The 15,550-nt window shown below is 37.2% G+C and overlaps 1 protein-coding gene across 1 annotated transcript; it reads right to left on the bottom strand.

The window, feature by feature from the left end:
* Positions 1–255: 255 nt before the first annotated feature.
* LOC120288377 (putative leucine-rich repeat receptor-like serine/threonine-protein kinase At2g19230) lies at positions 256–8,758 on the bottom strand. The gene is made up of 12 exons (XM_039302324.1): positions 8,674–8,758; positions 7,854–8,376; positions 4,288–4,796; positions 3,773–3,908; positions 2,931–3,077; positions 2,776–2,856; positions 2,400–2,593; positions 1,460–1,662; positions 1,198–1,324; positions 1,041–1,103; positions 767–956; positions 256–643 (listed from the first exon to the last, which is right to left on the bottom strand). Exons 1-12 carry the CDS (start codon positions 8,756–8,758, stop codon positions 256–258), a joined length of 2,646 nt encoding a protein of 881 aa, XP_039158258.1.
* Positions 8,759–15,550: the final 6,792 nt, after the last annotated feature.

Here is a 15,550-nt window from a genome sequence, read left to right as displayed (position 1 = left end):
CAATCACCCGCTCCATGGATAACGCAACCTCCGACTCGCGGGATTAGGAATGCAGTGAACGAACATTATGAATGGAGAAAGGACTGACATAGGACGAAACCACATCCTTTTTAGAAAGTAAGTTTGGAATATTCAATGACAAAAAGAAAAGGGAAAATGGATGACGCGACAAAAGAAAAAATATGCAAATTTGCAAATAAAAGTTAATCTTTTACATAAAAAGAAGATAACCTTTCTGTATTTGAAAAGTTTTTTCTACCTTGCCATAGGGACACTGTCACAATGGATCTCCGAAGGGGCCACTTCAAAAGAACAGTTTGATTTGCTCACAAAAGACTCCTTCAACTCTGCCAATATATGATTTATGTCTGGCCTTTGAATCGCCCTTGGTTGTGTACAAGACATAGCAATCTCCACCACTTTCCAAGCCGAGTTAATGTTCAATTCTCTATGTAACCTAGGATCCACAATCCTCTGGATATCACCACTTTCAATGATGGGAATTAGCCATTCAAGTATGTGAATGAAGTCCCTACCATCCCGACTTCTCATTACTGCAGGTTGGCCCGTGATTAACTCAAAGAGTACAATTCCGAAACTGTAAACATCACTCTTCTTGTCACAGTTTCCAAAAGATTGAAACCTAGGAGGGGGAAAAATAATACGAATCTTAAGTCAAAGATAAAATCCTAGGCAATGCCAATATTGCTATGCAATTAAACATCTTGAACTAACTAGATCAATAATGTTGAGTTTTAGCTATTACTCGGGGCCGAGGTAGCCAAAGGTGCCGCCCGGGCAAGTTGACACATGAGAGTCATTTTCAGATGCAAAAGCTCTTGATAGGCCAAAGTTAGCTAATTTGGCTTGGAAGTCTTCAGTTAACAAGATGTTTGAAGTCTTCAAGTCTCTATGGATGATGGGTGGCTTACAACCATTATGCAAATAATCCAAACCTGAAATCCTTGCAAAAACAATGTCAACAATGCCAAGGCAATGACAACAAAAGACCTACCAACTATGGATATCTTATCATGCACCTTGTGCTGCATCCATGGCTATTTGTAGTCTCTTGCTCCACGTCAAGACCTTCAAATGGTCCTCTGTTGGATGCATCTTAACATTCCATATAAGCAAGATAGAGTCTTACAGGATTATTTTACAGAAGAACCAATACAATAGAACAGGAGTACGAACCTGATAAATGTTGCCTTAAATTTCCATTAGTCATGTATTCATATACTAATGCCTTGTGCTTGGAATCATCACAATATCCAAATAGGGAAACCAAATTTTTGTGGTGTAGAATCGCTAATAGCTGTGCCTGTGGTATCACAAGTGTGCATTATTATAACATATACTGACAATGGTATAAGAGGAAGTTTCTAGACAAATATCTACCTAACTATCAGCATAAGTTGATTTTTAAGGGAAGAGTAATTGCATCATTTTATCTTACCTCAGCCCGAAATTCCTTGTACCCTTGCTCAGATGATTTAGAGAGCATCTTCACAGCAACTACGGTGCCATTATCTAGTGTGCCAAGATATACCTTTCCAAATCCACCTTTACCAATCACTTGTCCAAAGTTACCAGTGATTTTTGAGATCTCTCCATACTCAAAAGGTCGATTCTTTAGTCTCGGTGTCCTCTCACTAGATTCTGTAGCAAAAGGTTCCCATGAGTATAGCAACTACCACTTTAATTAGTGGACTTCCCAGGCAAATTACTCCAATTGTGTCATCAACAATTAAAAAATGTATGAGAGGTTTTTCTGATCCCATTTCAAGATCTATATTAGTGGAAAAGAGGACAAAAATCAAGAGATCTGCGTAGGGATTCTCTGTCATTCCCTTTAATATGCTAACATATCGATTCTCTTGCTTTGCTCAATACAAATAGATAAGTTCGAGATTGCACAATCAAACTTTCTTTAAGGGACCATTAGAATACTATGGAGATACTTGTACTCTCAACTTGTTATAAGTCCTTCTGATTCATAGCACATTTAATTTTGAAGATAAAAATCAGAAAATTTATTGTGGATAAGTTAAGCTCAATACTGCACATTCTCTTTGTGATGTTGATGCCACAATGCTGTGGTGATCCTGTCTCTCTCTTATCTCATTATTCTTGTGATCATTACGTAACTCATATTACTAGCATTGGGAAAATTTGATTAAAGCCAACTTTCTTTTATTCCTAATTACAACATCGATGAAAATGTAAATTGAGACTCTTAGGGTGCGTGAGAAGAGGATAGCAAGTTGCTGAGTCGTACATTCTCAGATCCTAGAAAAAACACTGTTGCAGATAGAAATGTACTAAAGGAAAAGCATAGCCAAGATTGTGTCAAATGTAATGTAAATTGTGTGAACAGGACAAGTAAGAAAAAGTACCTGGTATTTGTTCAAATGCCTTGCCAGTTTTAGAACCAGTCCGTTTCCATTTGATTAACCAAATAATTGCCAAAGCACCAAATAGAGCCCCCAAAAAGCCTAAAACTGGGGTAACAACTGTAACAAGTATGGTCTTTTGTTTCTTCTTATGTGGGCAAGGATCAGCCAGGCAAAGATGCACGTTTCCTATCAAACTGCCATAAAGAATGAAGGAGTTGAACTGATATTCCTATCAATAAGCATCCAGATTGATTTGCCAAATGGAGATCAAAAGTTGGCCTTCTTATTTGCTTTTAATCACTATAAATAGAACATGTTGATAGTTTTTCCACCCTATAAAAGTTGTATATGGCTCAACGAGAGAGAGAGAGAGAACCTCATGTTTAAAGTATTGTCCACAACCCTTTTCTTGAGAGCTTCAGGAACTGATCCAATCAGGTTGTTTCCACTTAAATTTCTGCAAAAATAGCCTTGATAATAGATTTGTCCACTTTAAATACTTTGCTACTTCAGCTAGAGACATTAACTTACAGAAAGCTGAGATGTGGTAATTCAGCTAGAGTTTCTGGTATCATTCCTGTAAGCTGATTGTTCGACAAATCTCTGGGAATAGCCAAAACAAAATGTTTCCGCGCATTAGGGCAGTATTTCTGCAGCCTATGTCTCCTAAAGTACAACCTAAATTATTCAATCAAGAGTTGACTCCCAGGGGATGCTTAATCATGAGTGACACCACTTACAAGTATTCCATTGTTGATAGATGCGAAATCGATGAGACTATGTCGCCCATCAAATTGCTAGAGCTCAATTTCCTGCCATGATAGATCAAAAGAGAGGATCCTGTCATTGCCATCTTCATAAAGGGAGCATTTTTTTGGTACAATAAAAAAAGTTTGTGCATTGAATTCTTCGGAATGAAAATATTTTAGATCCTCCCAGTGTAAATGTTCCAAGTACTAGAAGACCATTCAGAATGGTCAATCTCATTCCTTGCATGGGTCTCACTATCTCCCTCTTTTGTAATTTATGGTTATCTTTGGACCTAGAGTACCTAATAACTATATGCAGAGGACTTAATACTTGCTCACACACAATGCAATTTCGAATGGTTATGACAAATTTGAAAAACTAGGTTGTTGGTCGATGAAGTTGAAAAAAGAACATAACAGTATATTGGAGAAGGGGGCATTTATTGCTAATCGATGAGTATATAACTTGTCATGACCCACCCCATTCATATCTCCCAAAAGAAATACTCGATGGTGACTTTTGGGGTGGGTGTCAACTTAAGGATAAGTTAATGAGCTTTCTTCAATAGCATGCGAAGTTTAAGTTGTCAAAGACTCCCTCTATTAATTTGCCAGGGGACTCACAGGGATATAATCCTCGGAGGATTTCCATAGCTACAGTTTAGACCATCCCATGTGTAATTGCTTGGTACGCACGGATCACCTTGCCAGCTTCCTCTCTTAATATGATACCTTACTTTGATGTCATTGATAGCTTTCACTACAATTTAATCACAAAAAAGATCAATTATTTAAAGAGAAGAATAGAGATGCAAAAGGCGGTTGTGATCCATATGCATCATGCAGACTCAGTTTTCCAAAAGACTTGTAACACTCCAGGCTTCAATTTGAGGAGACTCTTCAACAATAATTACCAAGCAAAACGTAGCCAAAGCAAGAAATTAAACAGATGGCAGAGTAATACTTAGTCACATCTGTTGATCCCAACAAAGCAACTATCGATCAGAGAGTTCACGAATAACTTAAGACCCACGGTGGAGACTAGTATATTTAGCGTTGGCTCACCCGAATCTTAGTTATTGACAATGGAATATCCGTGTACTTAAACAATAAAAACATGTAGAAGAATAAAAGCATACCATCATCTTGTGCTGTGGGTACATTTGGAAGATCAACAACGTTATAGAGCTCCATGGCATTGAGGATCGGTGAAATTCCAGACTTATTCGTCGAATTAATCAAGAGGGTAATGAGTGGCCCATTAACTGGACGAGAAACTACAACCACTGGCTTTAAGTATTCAAGGCTCACCGTCTCCGTGAATTGATTATCATTCAAGGAAATTGTGAACTCCCTTTGCAGGACACTCAGTCTCTCAATCTCCATGAAATGTAAGTACACAATCCATATCTTTGGTGGTGCCCATGGCACTGATATGGCATCATTGGTCGGCGGTAAATCTACTGTCCACTGTAAATACAAAGGGGAACTCAAACTCATTGTCCCTTGAGCGGTCTGAAGAACGCCCCCAGGAACCTTATAAGCATTACTATAATTAGATAAATCAATCGCAACTGTGGTGTTCAGTATCGACCACTTAGGGAAGTGTGAAGGTTTCCACAGCCGATCATAAACATCGTAAGGGTACCTGTGTGAGGCATTTTGACAAATAGTTTAAGAGTAAACCGTTAAGCAATTGAATGAATGACTAACGAATGCAAATTCATATGGATATGCAATAGAAATTTTAAAGCTACTATATTCAACGCATATACTGGCGAAAAACCGATGCGTTTGTTGGGTTTCCAAAAATCAAACATCTCGCTTGCGGTTAAATGCAAAACTTTTTGACCAAAAAATAATTGCATAACTTTAAAATTGCAATGGTGATGTGTAGATGAATATTTTTGTTAGAGAGAAATTAATTGCCACGGACATGTAACCCGTAGAGTGATAACTTGAAAATTGTAATATGATGTCCAGATGGAACATTTTTTTCTTCAAGTAAAAAATGGTTTCAATTGGATTGGGACTGACCTCATCCATGGCTGGAATCTATTGAACTTCGAAATAACAATAAATATTAATCATATATTTTATGTAAAACGAATAGGTTGGTGCTATTTCCACCCCTTGTTTGCTCCTAACACCCTAAATTACATTGAAATGACTATACTATCCCTTGTGAATCTCACTCTTGATTTAAAAATATTTCTTACCTTTTTTTCTTCTTTTTTCGTTTGTTTCAATTTCACTAGAGACAAAATTACCATGCTCTTGACAAACAACAATTATTATGGTTAAATATGAGGTCCACTCTTGATTTAAGACTAATGCTTCCTTCTTCTTTTTTTTCTTTTTTGGCTTTTTCCTTTTCTTTCACATTTGAAGCAAAATTTGTTTACTTCTTTTGCAAAAGCAGTTTATTTGGTAGATAGTTAACTAATCATTGTGTTTCTGACCAAAAAAAAAAACTAATTATTTTGTGAATTATTTAAATATCTTTTTTTTCGTGTACTAGGAAAATATTATTAAAAAATTAACTTAAGCACAAGTGAGATGATAAGCTTTGAGTTAATTTGGTATAATGCATACATCAACCAAAATATTAAATTTTTTAAGTAAATTCTAGAAAATTTATACAAAAAAATCAAGGTCGAAAAATTCACAATCATGAGAGTACTCTAGGGAAATAAAGCAAACGATTTGAAGATAAAAATAATGTTTTTTCCCTCTAATATATGATAAGTACATGCTTAGATTATAATAATGGAGAATAAATTTAAAAGAAGACAAACATAAAGGAAATGCTAAAATTTAATGGGTGTAGAAGAAGCGGACAGGGTGAAAAAATTATTTGGAAGGGATGTGGATTAGTTTTTCTTTTAGGGAAATTGAACAAAGAAGAAGAAAAAAGGGAAAAAAATAATTTTAAATCAAGATTGGGACTTGCAAGAAATAATATAATTAATTCAAAGTGATAGGAGATATCAGGAGCCAAGAAAGGGATAAAAATAGGGCGAGCCTACAAGTACTATCAACAAGTTTTAGAGATATATTATTAACAAGGGTCTTGGGCACCATTTAAGACCGCTAAAATTAGTAGAAACGCACGCCAATATGTTTTGGAAATTGAAAATTAATATATTTCAAGAAAGTAAAGTACTTTAAATAGAAATATTCATATTTTCGAAGCATAATTAATAGCCATTGACAAATGTCCTGCAAGCACTTCATGAGTAGACATCGAGTTCTTGCATATACTAGACATAATTAGTGCTTTGTGTGTCTTCTTGTACAGACTTATATTATATATATAGACACACACACATTTAAGCATAAAGAAAATATTTCATTAATGTATTTGTAGTATGAGATTCCAATGTTAACATAGCATTAATCATTTTGAGCATCTTAGATGATGAAATAGTTGACATGATATTTTGACCTATATTCTTTCATTTGTCTGGTACACGTAATTTTTGTGACTTAATACAAAATATTGTGTCAATATTATGGTAGAAAACTTCTTTGATACAAAAGAGGTACAATTAGAATAGAAAAATAACGAAGAGAGAGGGAGAGAGACACAAGAATATAAAAATAGATAACAAATTGGGTGGAAAATGCAACAAAAGTACTCCTTCCAAGAAGCATAATCAATCCCTAGTGGCAGCCTTAAAGGCAACACTTAGGGAGGACACGGTTATCATATATTTATTAGCAAAAATGTGCACACTTCACGTGTATGCAAAAATATCATATATAAATTTTTGAAAAATCATCTTATCATAACATGTTACAATTATTTTATTAATAGAAAGAAATTATCAACACGATTTAAAGGAATTGAACACATTTATGGATACAAAGTATGAGACTATTTGTAAGATAGAAAAGATCTAAATTTAGATTTGAAATACTTGGGAGATAAAATAAAATTATTAATTTACAGAATTGTCTATTTAAAGAATTTTTACAAGATTTTGGAGGGAAAAAAAAGGAGTGCGATATCTTAAAATATATTTATCATATTTTCGCTTATTGAGAGAAGCTAAACAATACAGAATTAGTACCTAGTAAACCCCATGCTATGCAAATTCTACACAGAAGAAAAAAAATTATATCTCTCAAATTTTGTAGATAATACGCGTACAATGATTACCCTAAAATAAATAAGTAATGTTATGCAATTCTCACATTATTACATTAGTAATTCATATTAATTTAATGAATTTTATTAGCAAAGCGAAAAATAAATACTGTTTCATACTAATGTATGTGTAAATGTATTAAATTTTTTTTAAGAAATTCATCGATGAGTTAAGTTATTATGATGGAGTAACTTAGGTGTTTTTGATGCGAACTGCTAAGTTTGATTGGGATCATAAGTGCAAAATTCCAAATGATTTTATTTTATTTTTTGCTTGAACCTAATGGCTTTTCTTCTTCTTCTTCTTTTGTGTCATCATTTAGTGATTATTGTTATAATCTTTGACACCTAGGATCATTTTCTTCAACTATGTTTATTGATTATTTTAGCAGTTTCATGTGCTGTAATTTGTTGATTTTTTCATTGCCTTTTTCGTCCTTGCTGACTGGCGCCTTCAATAGTTTGCAGAATGGCAAAATTCGATGAGGAAAAACTGAATCTCTCTTTGCTAATGATTACTATGCATTTGTATTTCAAAAATGAATTGATTACCTGAACCAATTTGCCACCGAGGTTTGTCCCAGGTTGATCCGCACACGGTATCGCAGGAACCCAGATTCCAATGGATAGACGTCATCGTCCAAAGCTCTTAGTTCCAATGCCGAAATAAAGGGCACTCCGTTGCCAGTTTTCATAAGACACACTCGTATGTCATCTGCCTTGGGCACATAAATGATCTCTTCGGCAATAGCAGAGGCACGCACCGTGGCCCAATAATTAACGTCGATGTATAGGTCAAATAAAGGAGCCTGATTCTTCCCATCATAGTTCCCGTAAAAAAATGCTGCCCTAATCAAGTATTTTCTGTTCTTGCCTTGGTCTGGTCTCAAAGTGTAACAATTCTTCGTTCCATCTGGAAAATACCTTACATTGTTTGCACTCTGTAGTACACTTGTCAACCCGGATATCGGCATGTTTTTCCCAGAGGCTATGAACCCATCATCCATTTTATATGTTATATTAGTGTTCTCATCGGTGTACTCATTGGGTGCCCCACAATCAATGCTGATAAAACCTTATAAGTTTAAAGAAATGAAAATGTCAATGAAATATATCTGTGATTTTTCTATTTGGACCATTGGAACAAGTTCAATGAATCTTCTTTACCAAAAAAAAAAAAAAAAAACAAGTTCAATGAATCTTGATTATTCACACAACTCCATAACATAGTATCTAGTGTACCATCAGTTTGACTCAGAAGCAAGTGAGAATGAATATGAAGAAGAGACCATTTTTGTTTCATTAAGGGGTCAAAACTCATGGATCGCTTTAGGCAATGACATTTTACAAAGCGTGGAAGAGAGAGAGAGACCTGGTTGGGCTTGAACCACAATGACTAGTGCTGAAGCTAAAGAAGCAAGCAGCGCAAACGAAAATGCTGTAGTTGATCTTCCCATTGTCGTCGAGCAGTGGAGATTTTCGAAGAGAGAAGTGTGAGGAAGATATGTGCATGCAAGGGTTATGTTAATATCGTGAGCTCCCCATACAATCGTCATCATCTTATTGACCCGTACTCGGGCGATAATTATTCAAATTATTTTTTCTTCCATTGAAAATATTGAGAGGATGGAAAGTAACACCCACGCGGTGCTCGTAATTGACGGAGACATGGCTACAGCTCAAGAAGATCAAGACTTACAGCTAGGTCTTCGTTTATAGCCAAGAAGACCAAGACTTCCTTGTAATTCACGCCCCCAAGCGGTGCTCGTAATTGACGGAGACATGGCTACAGCAGAAGCAGACCAAGAGACCAAGACTTACAGCTAGGTCTTTGCCTGCAAATGTATCAAAGTTGAAGTACTAAAATATATGTCAATGGACAGCTTTTCTTACATGGATCATTATTATAATACACCGTGAAATTAGCTTTTCTTTACCCCACTAGAGGTATCTGCCATGAAAATTATACGGTAAATTATGAGATGAATTGTCTGATAATAATAAAACGTTGATTTTATAATTTCATGCTGTGGTTTTTTAACGCTCATATATTTTTCCTTGTTGCCTAAACTAGAAATTTATTTGGACATGTACTAAACTAGATTCTATGTAGTAAAGAAATTGAACATTACCAGTAAAGTGAGGAAAAAATGGGGAAAAATGGTGAACAAGAGTGGTCCCGATCTACGTTTGGCGAGAAAGAATAATCATTTTGGCCCATTTTTGAAGGGATTCAACTGTTTTTTTTCCCTTGCCATACATAATGTGACATCCCAAATTTTCAATCATGTTTTTCATTGAATTAATCAAGCATTTCATTGACACGACTATAAGGCTGTTCTCGAGCCAATCACTCTCGAGATAACTAAACTATCTAGGGAAGCTATTAAGGAATTTTAATGCAATAAACTTGAGAATTAGACCAAAAATCGGCTATTCGACCATTTTCATCCTTTAAGGCCTTTACGGCATAATTAAAAATCGATTTGAGATCAGATATAGGTCAGTTCGATAGAGATGTGTGGCTAAACGTGGGTGACTCCACTAAATTGGAAAATTATTGCCGACTGGCACTAGAATGATTTTCCGATTGTTTTGGTACCATGTGTCCGTATTTGAATCATCGAGATTTTTACGACAACCAAGAGTCACTAATGTGTCGAGTGGGTTCATTATGGCTAGAAGAAAATCAACCACAGGTCATTTGCGCTAAAAATTTATGAAAGCTACCCGGTAGCCTAGGTCACGCTAAAATCGCGCCAAATGGAAATTAACCACGAATTTGAGTCCAATTTCAGAAATTGAAAGTTCTGTCATATCACAAATCATTTTATGAACATCAACACAGTCTTAGAAGATTTTTCTGCAAACCGAGACATTTTGGAAAAAAAGTAGTCCTAGGGCCATTTTTGTCAGGAAATATTGGGGATCGTTTTTATCGCAAAATTGGAAAGTAAGTGGGATCAATTGGTGAGTAAAAATACAAATTGGATCAATGAGGAGTTGGTTGATTTTTGAGAGGCCAACTTTGATTGAATCAAGAAGCATTTAAGTCCGAATGAGGGAGAAATCAAGCAAATTCGAAGCTCCCTCTTACCTAGGCTTTTTGGACCATTTCAAGGGTTGTAATTGGAGCCTTGGTGGCTGATTTTAGGCCATGGAAGACAGCCAAGCTTAGTGAACAAGTTGGAAAAGGTCAAGGGGACCAAGAGGTGGAAAAAAAGACCAAGTGGACCCCTTGTCCCCCATCTCTCTCTCTCTCTCCCTCAATCCACCATCGACCACCCCTTCCATCTGCTCCATTGTGCCATGTGAAGACTAGAAAATTCAAAGGAGAAGCCGAGCAGCCAACCAACACGCTGCCGGGACCACATACCGACGCCACCATTCGCCTTTTGCGCATCGCCACCCGTGCACATGCCCCTGACCGTCGTCCTCCTTTATTCCTGCATCTAGTCGATCCCTCAAGTTGCTCCCTCCACCGTCGCAAGGGGCTTCCGTCGTCTGAGCCACCACCAGCTGCCGGAACCGCTTGCCCAAGCTCCTACAGCCCTACCACCTCACCTCTACCAGTTTCCACTTCAGCCAAGCCTCGGTTTCGTTGTTCTCAGCACCGAACATAAGCAAAGTTCAGTGGGTTTCCAACATAGTGTTGGGCTCATTTTGAGGACTTTCCAGACCTTGAAAGTTAGTCCCGCTTTGGAGAGAAGTGAGCCATGTCGCATCCCCAATAGTTGAAGCTGATCGGATCGCTGAACAAGTGAGTTTTACTCACTAAACCTCGCTTAGTAGGTTAATGATGCTTAGGGATTGATTAGTTTAGGCTAAGATGGATTAGGTGGTTAGATTAGATTGGATTATTGAATTTAATTAGTTACCAATGCATGTTAGGTGGATAGTTAGTGCAATTAAGGCCTAGACAAGCTCTAGTATTTATCTAGTGTGATTCAAAAATTTTCCGGGTTCATCTCGGCTTCCAATTAGGCATTACGGGCCTAAGTTGGATTTATTGGCATTTATTTAATATTTTCCGTAATTATTTAATTAACTATTTATTTTTCGAAAATTCAACCGGGATGGTTGGTGACCGGAATTTCGTACTGATTGCAGTGGTGATGTCTGTGTATTTAATTGAGCACTAGTTTGTGAAAATTGAGTGAAATTGGTGATTATGGGGATTTATTCCAAAAATTGGATATTGCGGGTATTTGTCTAGAAAATTGCCAGGTGGGGTCGTGATTATTACCAAGTCTAGAAAATTGCTAAGTGGGCTGTGATTACCAGCAAGTCTAGAAAATTGCTAGGTGAGACTGTGATTACCACCAAGTCTAGAATTGCCGAGTGGGGCAGTGATTCCACTAAGTCTAGAATTGCCAACTAGGGCCGGATTACCACTAAATCCAGATTTTGCCTGTTAGGGCATGATCGAGAGTCGAGAATGAATAATCGAAATGACCGTATAATGGTTTCGATAACATATAATCGACTGAGTCGATTGATCGCTGGGTCAATCCGAATTGATTAAATTAATTGGATGATGTGGTTGTCAGTATTTATTGATTAAACTGACTTGCAGGAAGGAACTGAGGCCAAGGTAAGCCCTCTGACACCTGATTGTGCTTAGGCAGCCCTTAGAACATATTTTCTTCCTAATCGGGTCTTAAGGAGTATAACTCACAGAGACGTCGTCTTACCCCATTGTGAGACGATATTTCAGGTCCCTAGATGATGGTCGTGAAGGACCCAAAGCCCTAGTCGCTGAGAGAAGGTGGAGATCGGAGAATCAACAATCGTGTCCTACTAGTGGATCATAGGACCATTCCTTTTTATGGAGCTGATAATTTTTGTAACAACCTACTTTTGTAATTAGACAAGTTTGTTTATAAAAGGTTTATTTAGGTTGTGAAAAAGTTGGCCCTGCTTTCCTATCCCATTGTTTTATTATCTGGAGATTTATATCTGCTTCCGCATGCATATATTCAAATGAATGGGTTGGCGATGTGTCCTAGGATATCGCTATTATATCGACCGAGCAGGGATGGGCACGGGCTTGGAGGATCGGGACGTGAAACACACGAAACGTGTGCCCATTTGCTAGTACTATTAATATGAATACAATGTAAAAATTATTAAAATATCATCATTCAATGCCATTCCCACAGCATTATTTCATATTAACCAAACACTAGAATCGCTAGTCCATCTTATTTCCACCTTTTACCAAACAAAAATACCAGAATAGTCATGCGGTGCCATTCCCTAATTCGCTTCCACTCCACCATATCAAACACAACATTACATACAATGGTACATTAGTTAAGTACTTTCAATGCCGACGATCTTCCCAAAGGACGATTACCAATGATTGAATTTTCCACGGAATATCTTGATCATTGGAAGAAAAGAAATATCAAGGTTAAATTTGGGGAACAGAAGTCACCAAGCCTATTGAGATTGTTATTTATTAATAAGTAGAGATTATTCAGGAGTTTCAAATAATCCGACATGTACTCCAACGGAATTTATTAGAAGATAATTTGTCCCGAAAAGCAAAGGTGGACATAAAATGGCTCCAAATTATTTTGTCCATCAAGGAGATTGCAGTGAATATTGATCCCTACACTTCTCGAGCACGATGATGGCCGTTTCCACTTCGTTTGCCTGAAAGCTCTCACTTTCGACGCGGCTTCTTTTGGCCAAAAATCCTGAAGGCATCATGCCAAAGTTAAAGGTGTTAGAATAGTTAGTATCACAAACTTTCTATATGCAAATCCCGCATCATCAAAATTGAAATTAAATCATTTGTTGATATATAGTCATATACCAAGTATCATTAACTAAGTCCCTAGTAAGTAGGTAATAACAATTCTGAGGGTACTGTGTAATATTTTACTTTATGCTATTTTTGCACTTCATCAGGACTATACATGCATATATAACACAATAAACCAATTTTACAACTTGTTACGACATTTTTTTGTACATGACGATGAAACATTGTAATATTATTCAGTACAACAAGTGTACCATTGAAGTTACCGTTCATGATGATCAATTACTACAGCGAAAAGTAAAATACACCAGTAATTTGTCGACATATATAACCACATCAATTGAGTTGGGTAATTGTGATGGAATACTAGTCTATGTAAACTAATTATTGTTAATGGGTGCATATAGAAATATCCTAATAGGATGAGAGCAATATCATGCTTCATGCGAATTATGATTACTTGATTGCTCAGTGGATTCCAAAGATCCAATTATCATGGGAAGAAAAACCAAATACTTAAATAAAAAATGCTTTTTTACGAAAATATTGTCCGATTAGTTCTAAATCTATTGTGCGGATGCCATTTCAGTACTAAAATTTTTGATTTTTCCAATTTAATCCTAATCATCTTAACAATTCCAATATACAGCCAATTTTCACAAGAAATCAATGACGTTATGGTTTGTGACATAAGATGGCACAAATTATCCAGAAGCACTATAATGGAATTTCGTACCAAAGTTTATTACTCAATTGGCAAAGTTGAAATATTAATGACTAAATTATCACACGTACAAGAAATCTAGTGTTAATTGGGTAATTTTTCCATTCTTTGCTGTTGGCAATGGGACTTACAGAATGTACAACGTAAGACAACCAAGAAGAAGACCGTGGCATGGAGACTTGCCAAGATGTTTTGCTAATATACAATGGAGGGGACTTGACTTGCGCATGGATGGATAGAATAAAAGGTAGATGTCCACTCACTTTTTCTTATAAGCCATTGTATGAGAGAATAAATTGTGTGACATCCTGATTTTCAGGTTCTGATTTCGATTGGATAAGTTGGGCTTCTCATCAACGCGACTATAGTGCTTTTCTCTGAGATGGCCACTCATGAGATAATAGCCTATTAAGTGAAGCCGTTAAGGAACATAAACGCAATAGACTTGAGAATTTGATTAGGGATCGACTGCTCGACCATGTTAGTTTGCAAGGGTCATTATGGCACAGTTAAAGAAAAAAATCTATTAGAGGTCATAGATAGATCGGTTCGACTGAGATGTGTGGCTAAACGTGAGTGATTCCACTAATTTGCAAAATTCTCATCAATCGACACTAAACCGATTTTTCTGTCGTTTTGGCATCCTGTGTTTATATTTGAAACCTTTAGATTTTCACAACAACCGAGAGCCACCAATGTGTCGAAGAGGTATGTGTGGCTCAAAGAAGATCAACCGCGGGTCAATTGCACTAAAAATTCCTAAAAGCTACCCTGTAGGTTAGGTCACACTAAAATTGCATCTGATTGAAATTAACCTCGAATTTGAACCCGATTTTAGAAATTGAAAGTTCAGTCATGTCACGAGTCATTTTAGGAACGTTGACTCACCTTTCAAGGAATTTTCTGCGAATTCAGGATTTTTACGAAAAATTGATTCGAACGATTCGGAAAACGAACGGAAATTCAGATTGGCCAAATCAAATAAATTTTTGGCCTCTTGTTGAACTACTTGGGGAAAAGAAGTTGCATGGGTTTTTTCTTTGACAAAAATTGGATGCCAATCGGAGAGACTTGTTAAGAAATCGGATTACGGGAAAAAGGAAATAGAATTTGGAAATGAGGGAAATTGCCATTTTTGCTACCCCAGACCTGTTATTTGGGGGAATTATGGTGCAAGAAAGCATATGGGGATCAAGTATTTTAGCATTGGGATTTTTGGGGACCAAATTGGTTTGAATGAGAGCTTGTGGGATCAAGAATTTTCTGCCGACAGCTTTCCCCTCTCCCTTATCCCTTTCTTCCCTTTTTCTTTCTCTTGGATCCAGCTGCCCTCGACTCGGCTGCTCTTGCTTTTCTTCATGCCTTCGAAGACCCAACTCCCCCATGATTTTCTTCTCCTCTGCCACGTCCGAAGCAGTCCCACAAACCCAGCAGCTTCTTCAACGACGCCCCTCTGCCTTTGCCACGTGCCGACTTCAATTTCATGCCCCAAACTCCACCGAAACATGCTGCTCATCTCCACCGATCTTCAAGCCAGCTGCCAGCACGTCCAGCAACCGTGATCGCCTGCAACAGCTCCATTCCAGCGAGCCTTTCAGCCACAGCAAGTCAACAGCATCTCCACCCTCATGCCGCACCCGCACCTCCACCCGTGGCTGCCGAATCCAACCCAAACCGTGCCCGTTTAGCCATTGTTTTCATCCCCACAGAATCAGAGCAGCAAGACCAGCCCAATCGTGAGCTTTGTGTGGC

Source organism: Eucalyptus grandis, chromosome 9 (genome assembly GCF_016545825.1).
Source record: "Eucalyptus grandis isolate ANBG69807.140 chromosome 9, ASM1654582v1, whole genome shotgun sequence".
NCBI classification, from domain to species: domain Eukaryota; kingdom Viridiplantae; phylum Streptophyta; class Magnoliopsida; order Myrtales; family Myrtaceae; genus Eucalyptus; species Eucalyptus grandis.
The sequence above is the reverse complement of the archived record's forward strand: the minus strand, read 5'-3'. Positions and strand labels throughout refer to the sequence as shown.

Coding starts and splice junctions, on each gene's coding strand:
- LOC120288377 (XM_039302324.1), bottom strand. CDS start 8,758: ATGGGAAGATCAACTACAGCATTTTCGTTTGCGCTGCTTGCTTCTTTA. Junction 4,797..7,853: donor TCGGTGGCAAATTGGTTCAG/GTAATCAATTCA, acceptor TGCCTCACACAG/GTACCCTTACGATGTTTATG. Junction 1,104..1,197: donor TTTAAGGCAACATTTATCAG/GTTCGTACTCCT, acceptor TGCATCCAACAG/AGGACCATTTGAAGGTCTTG.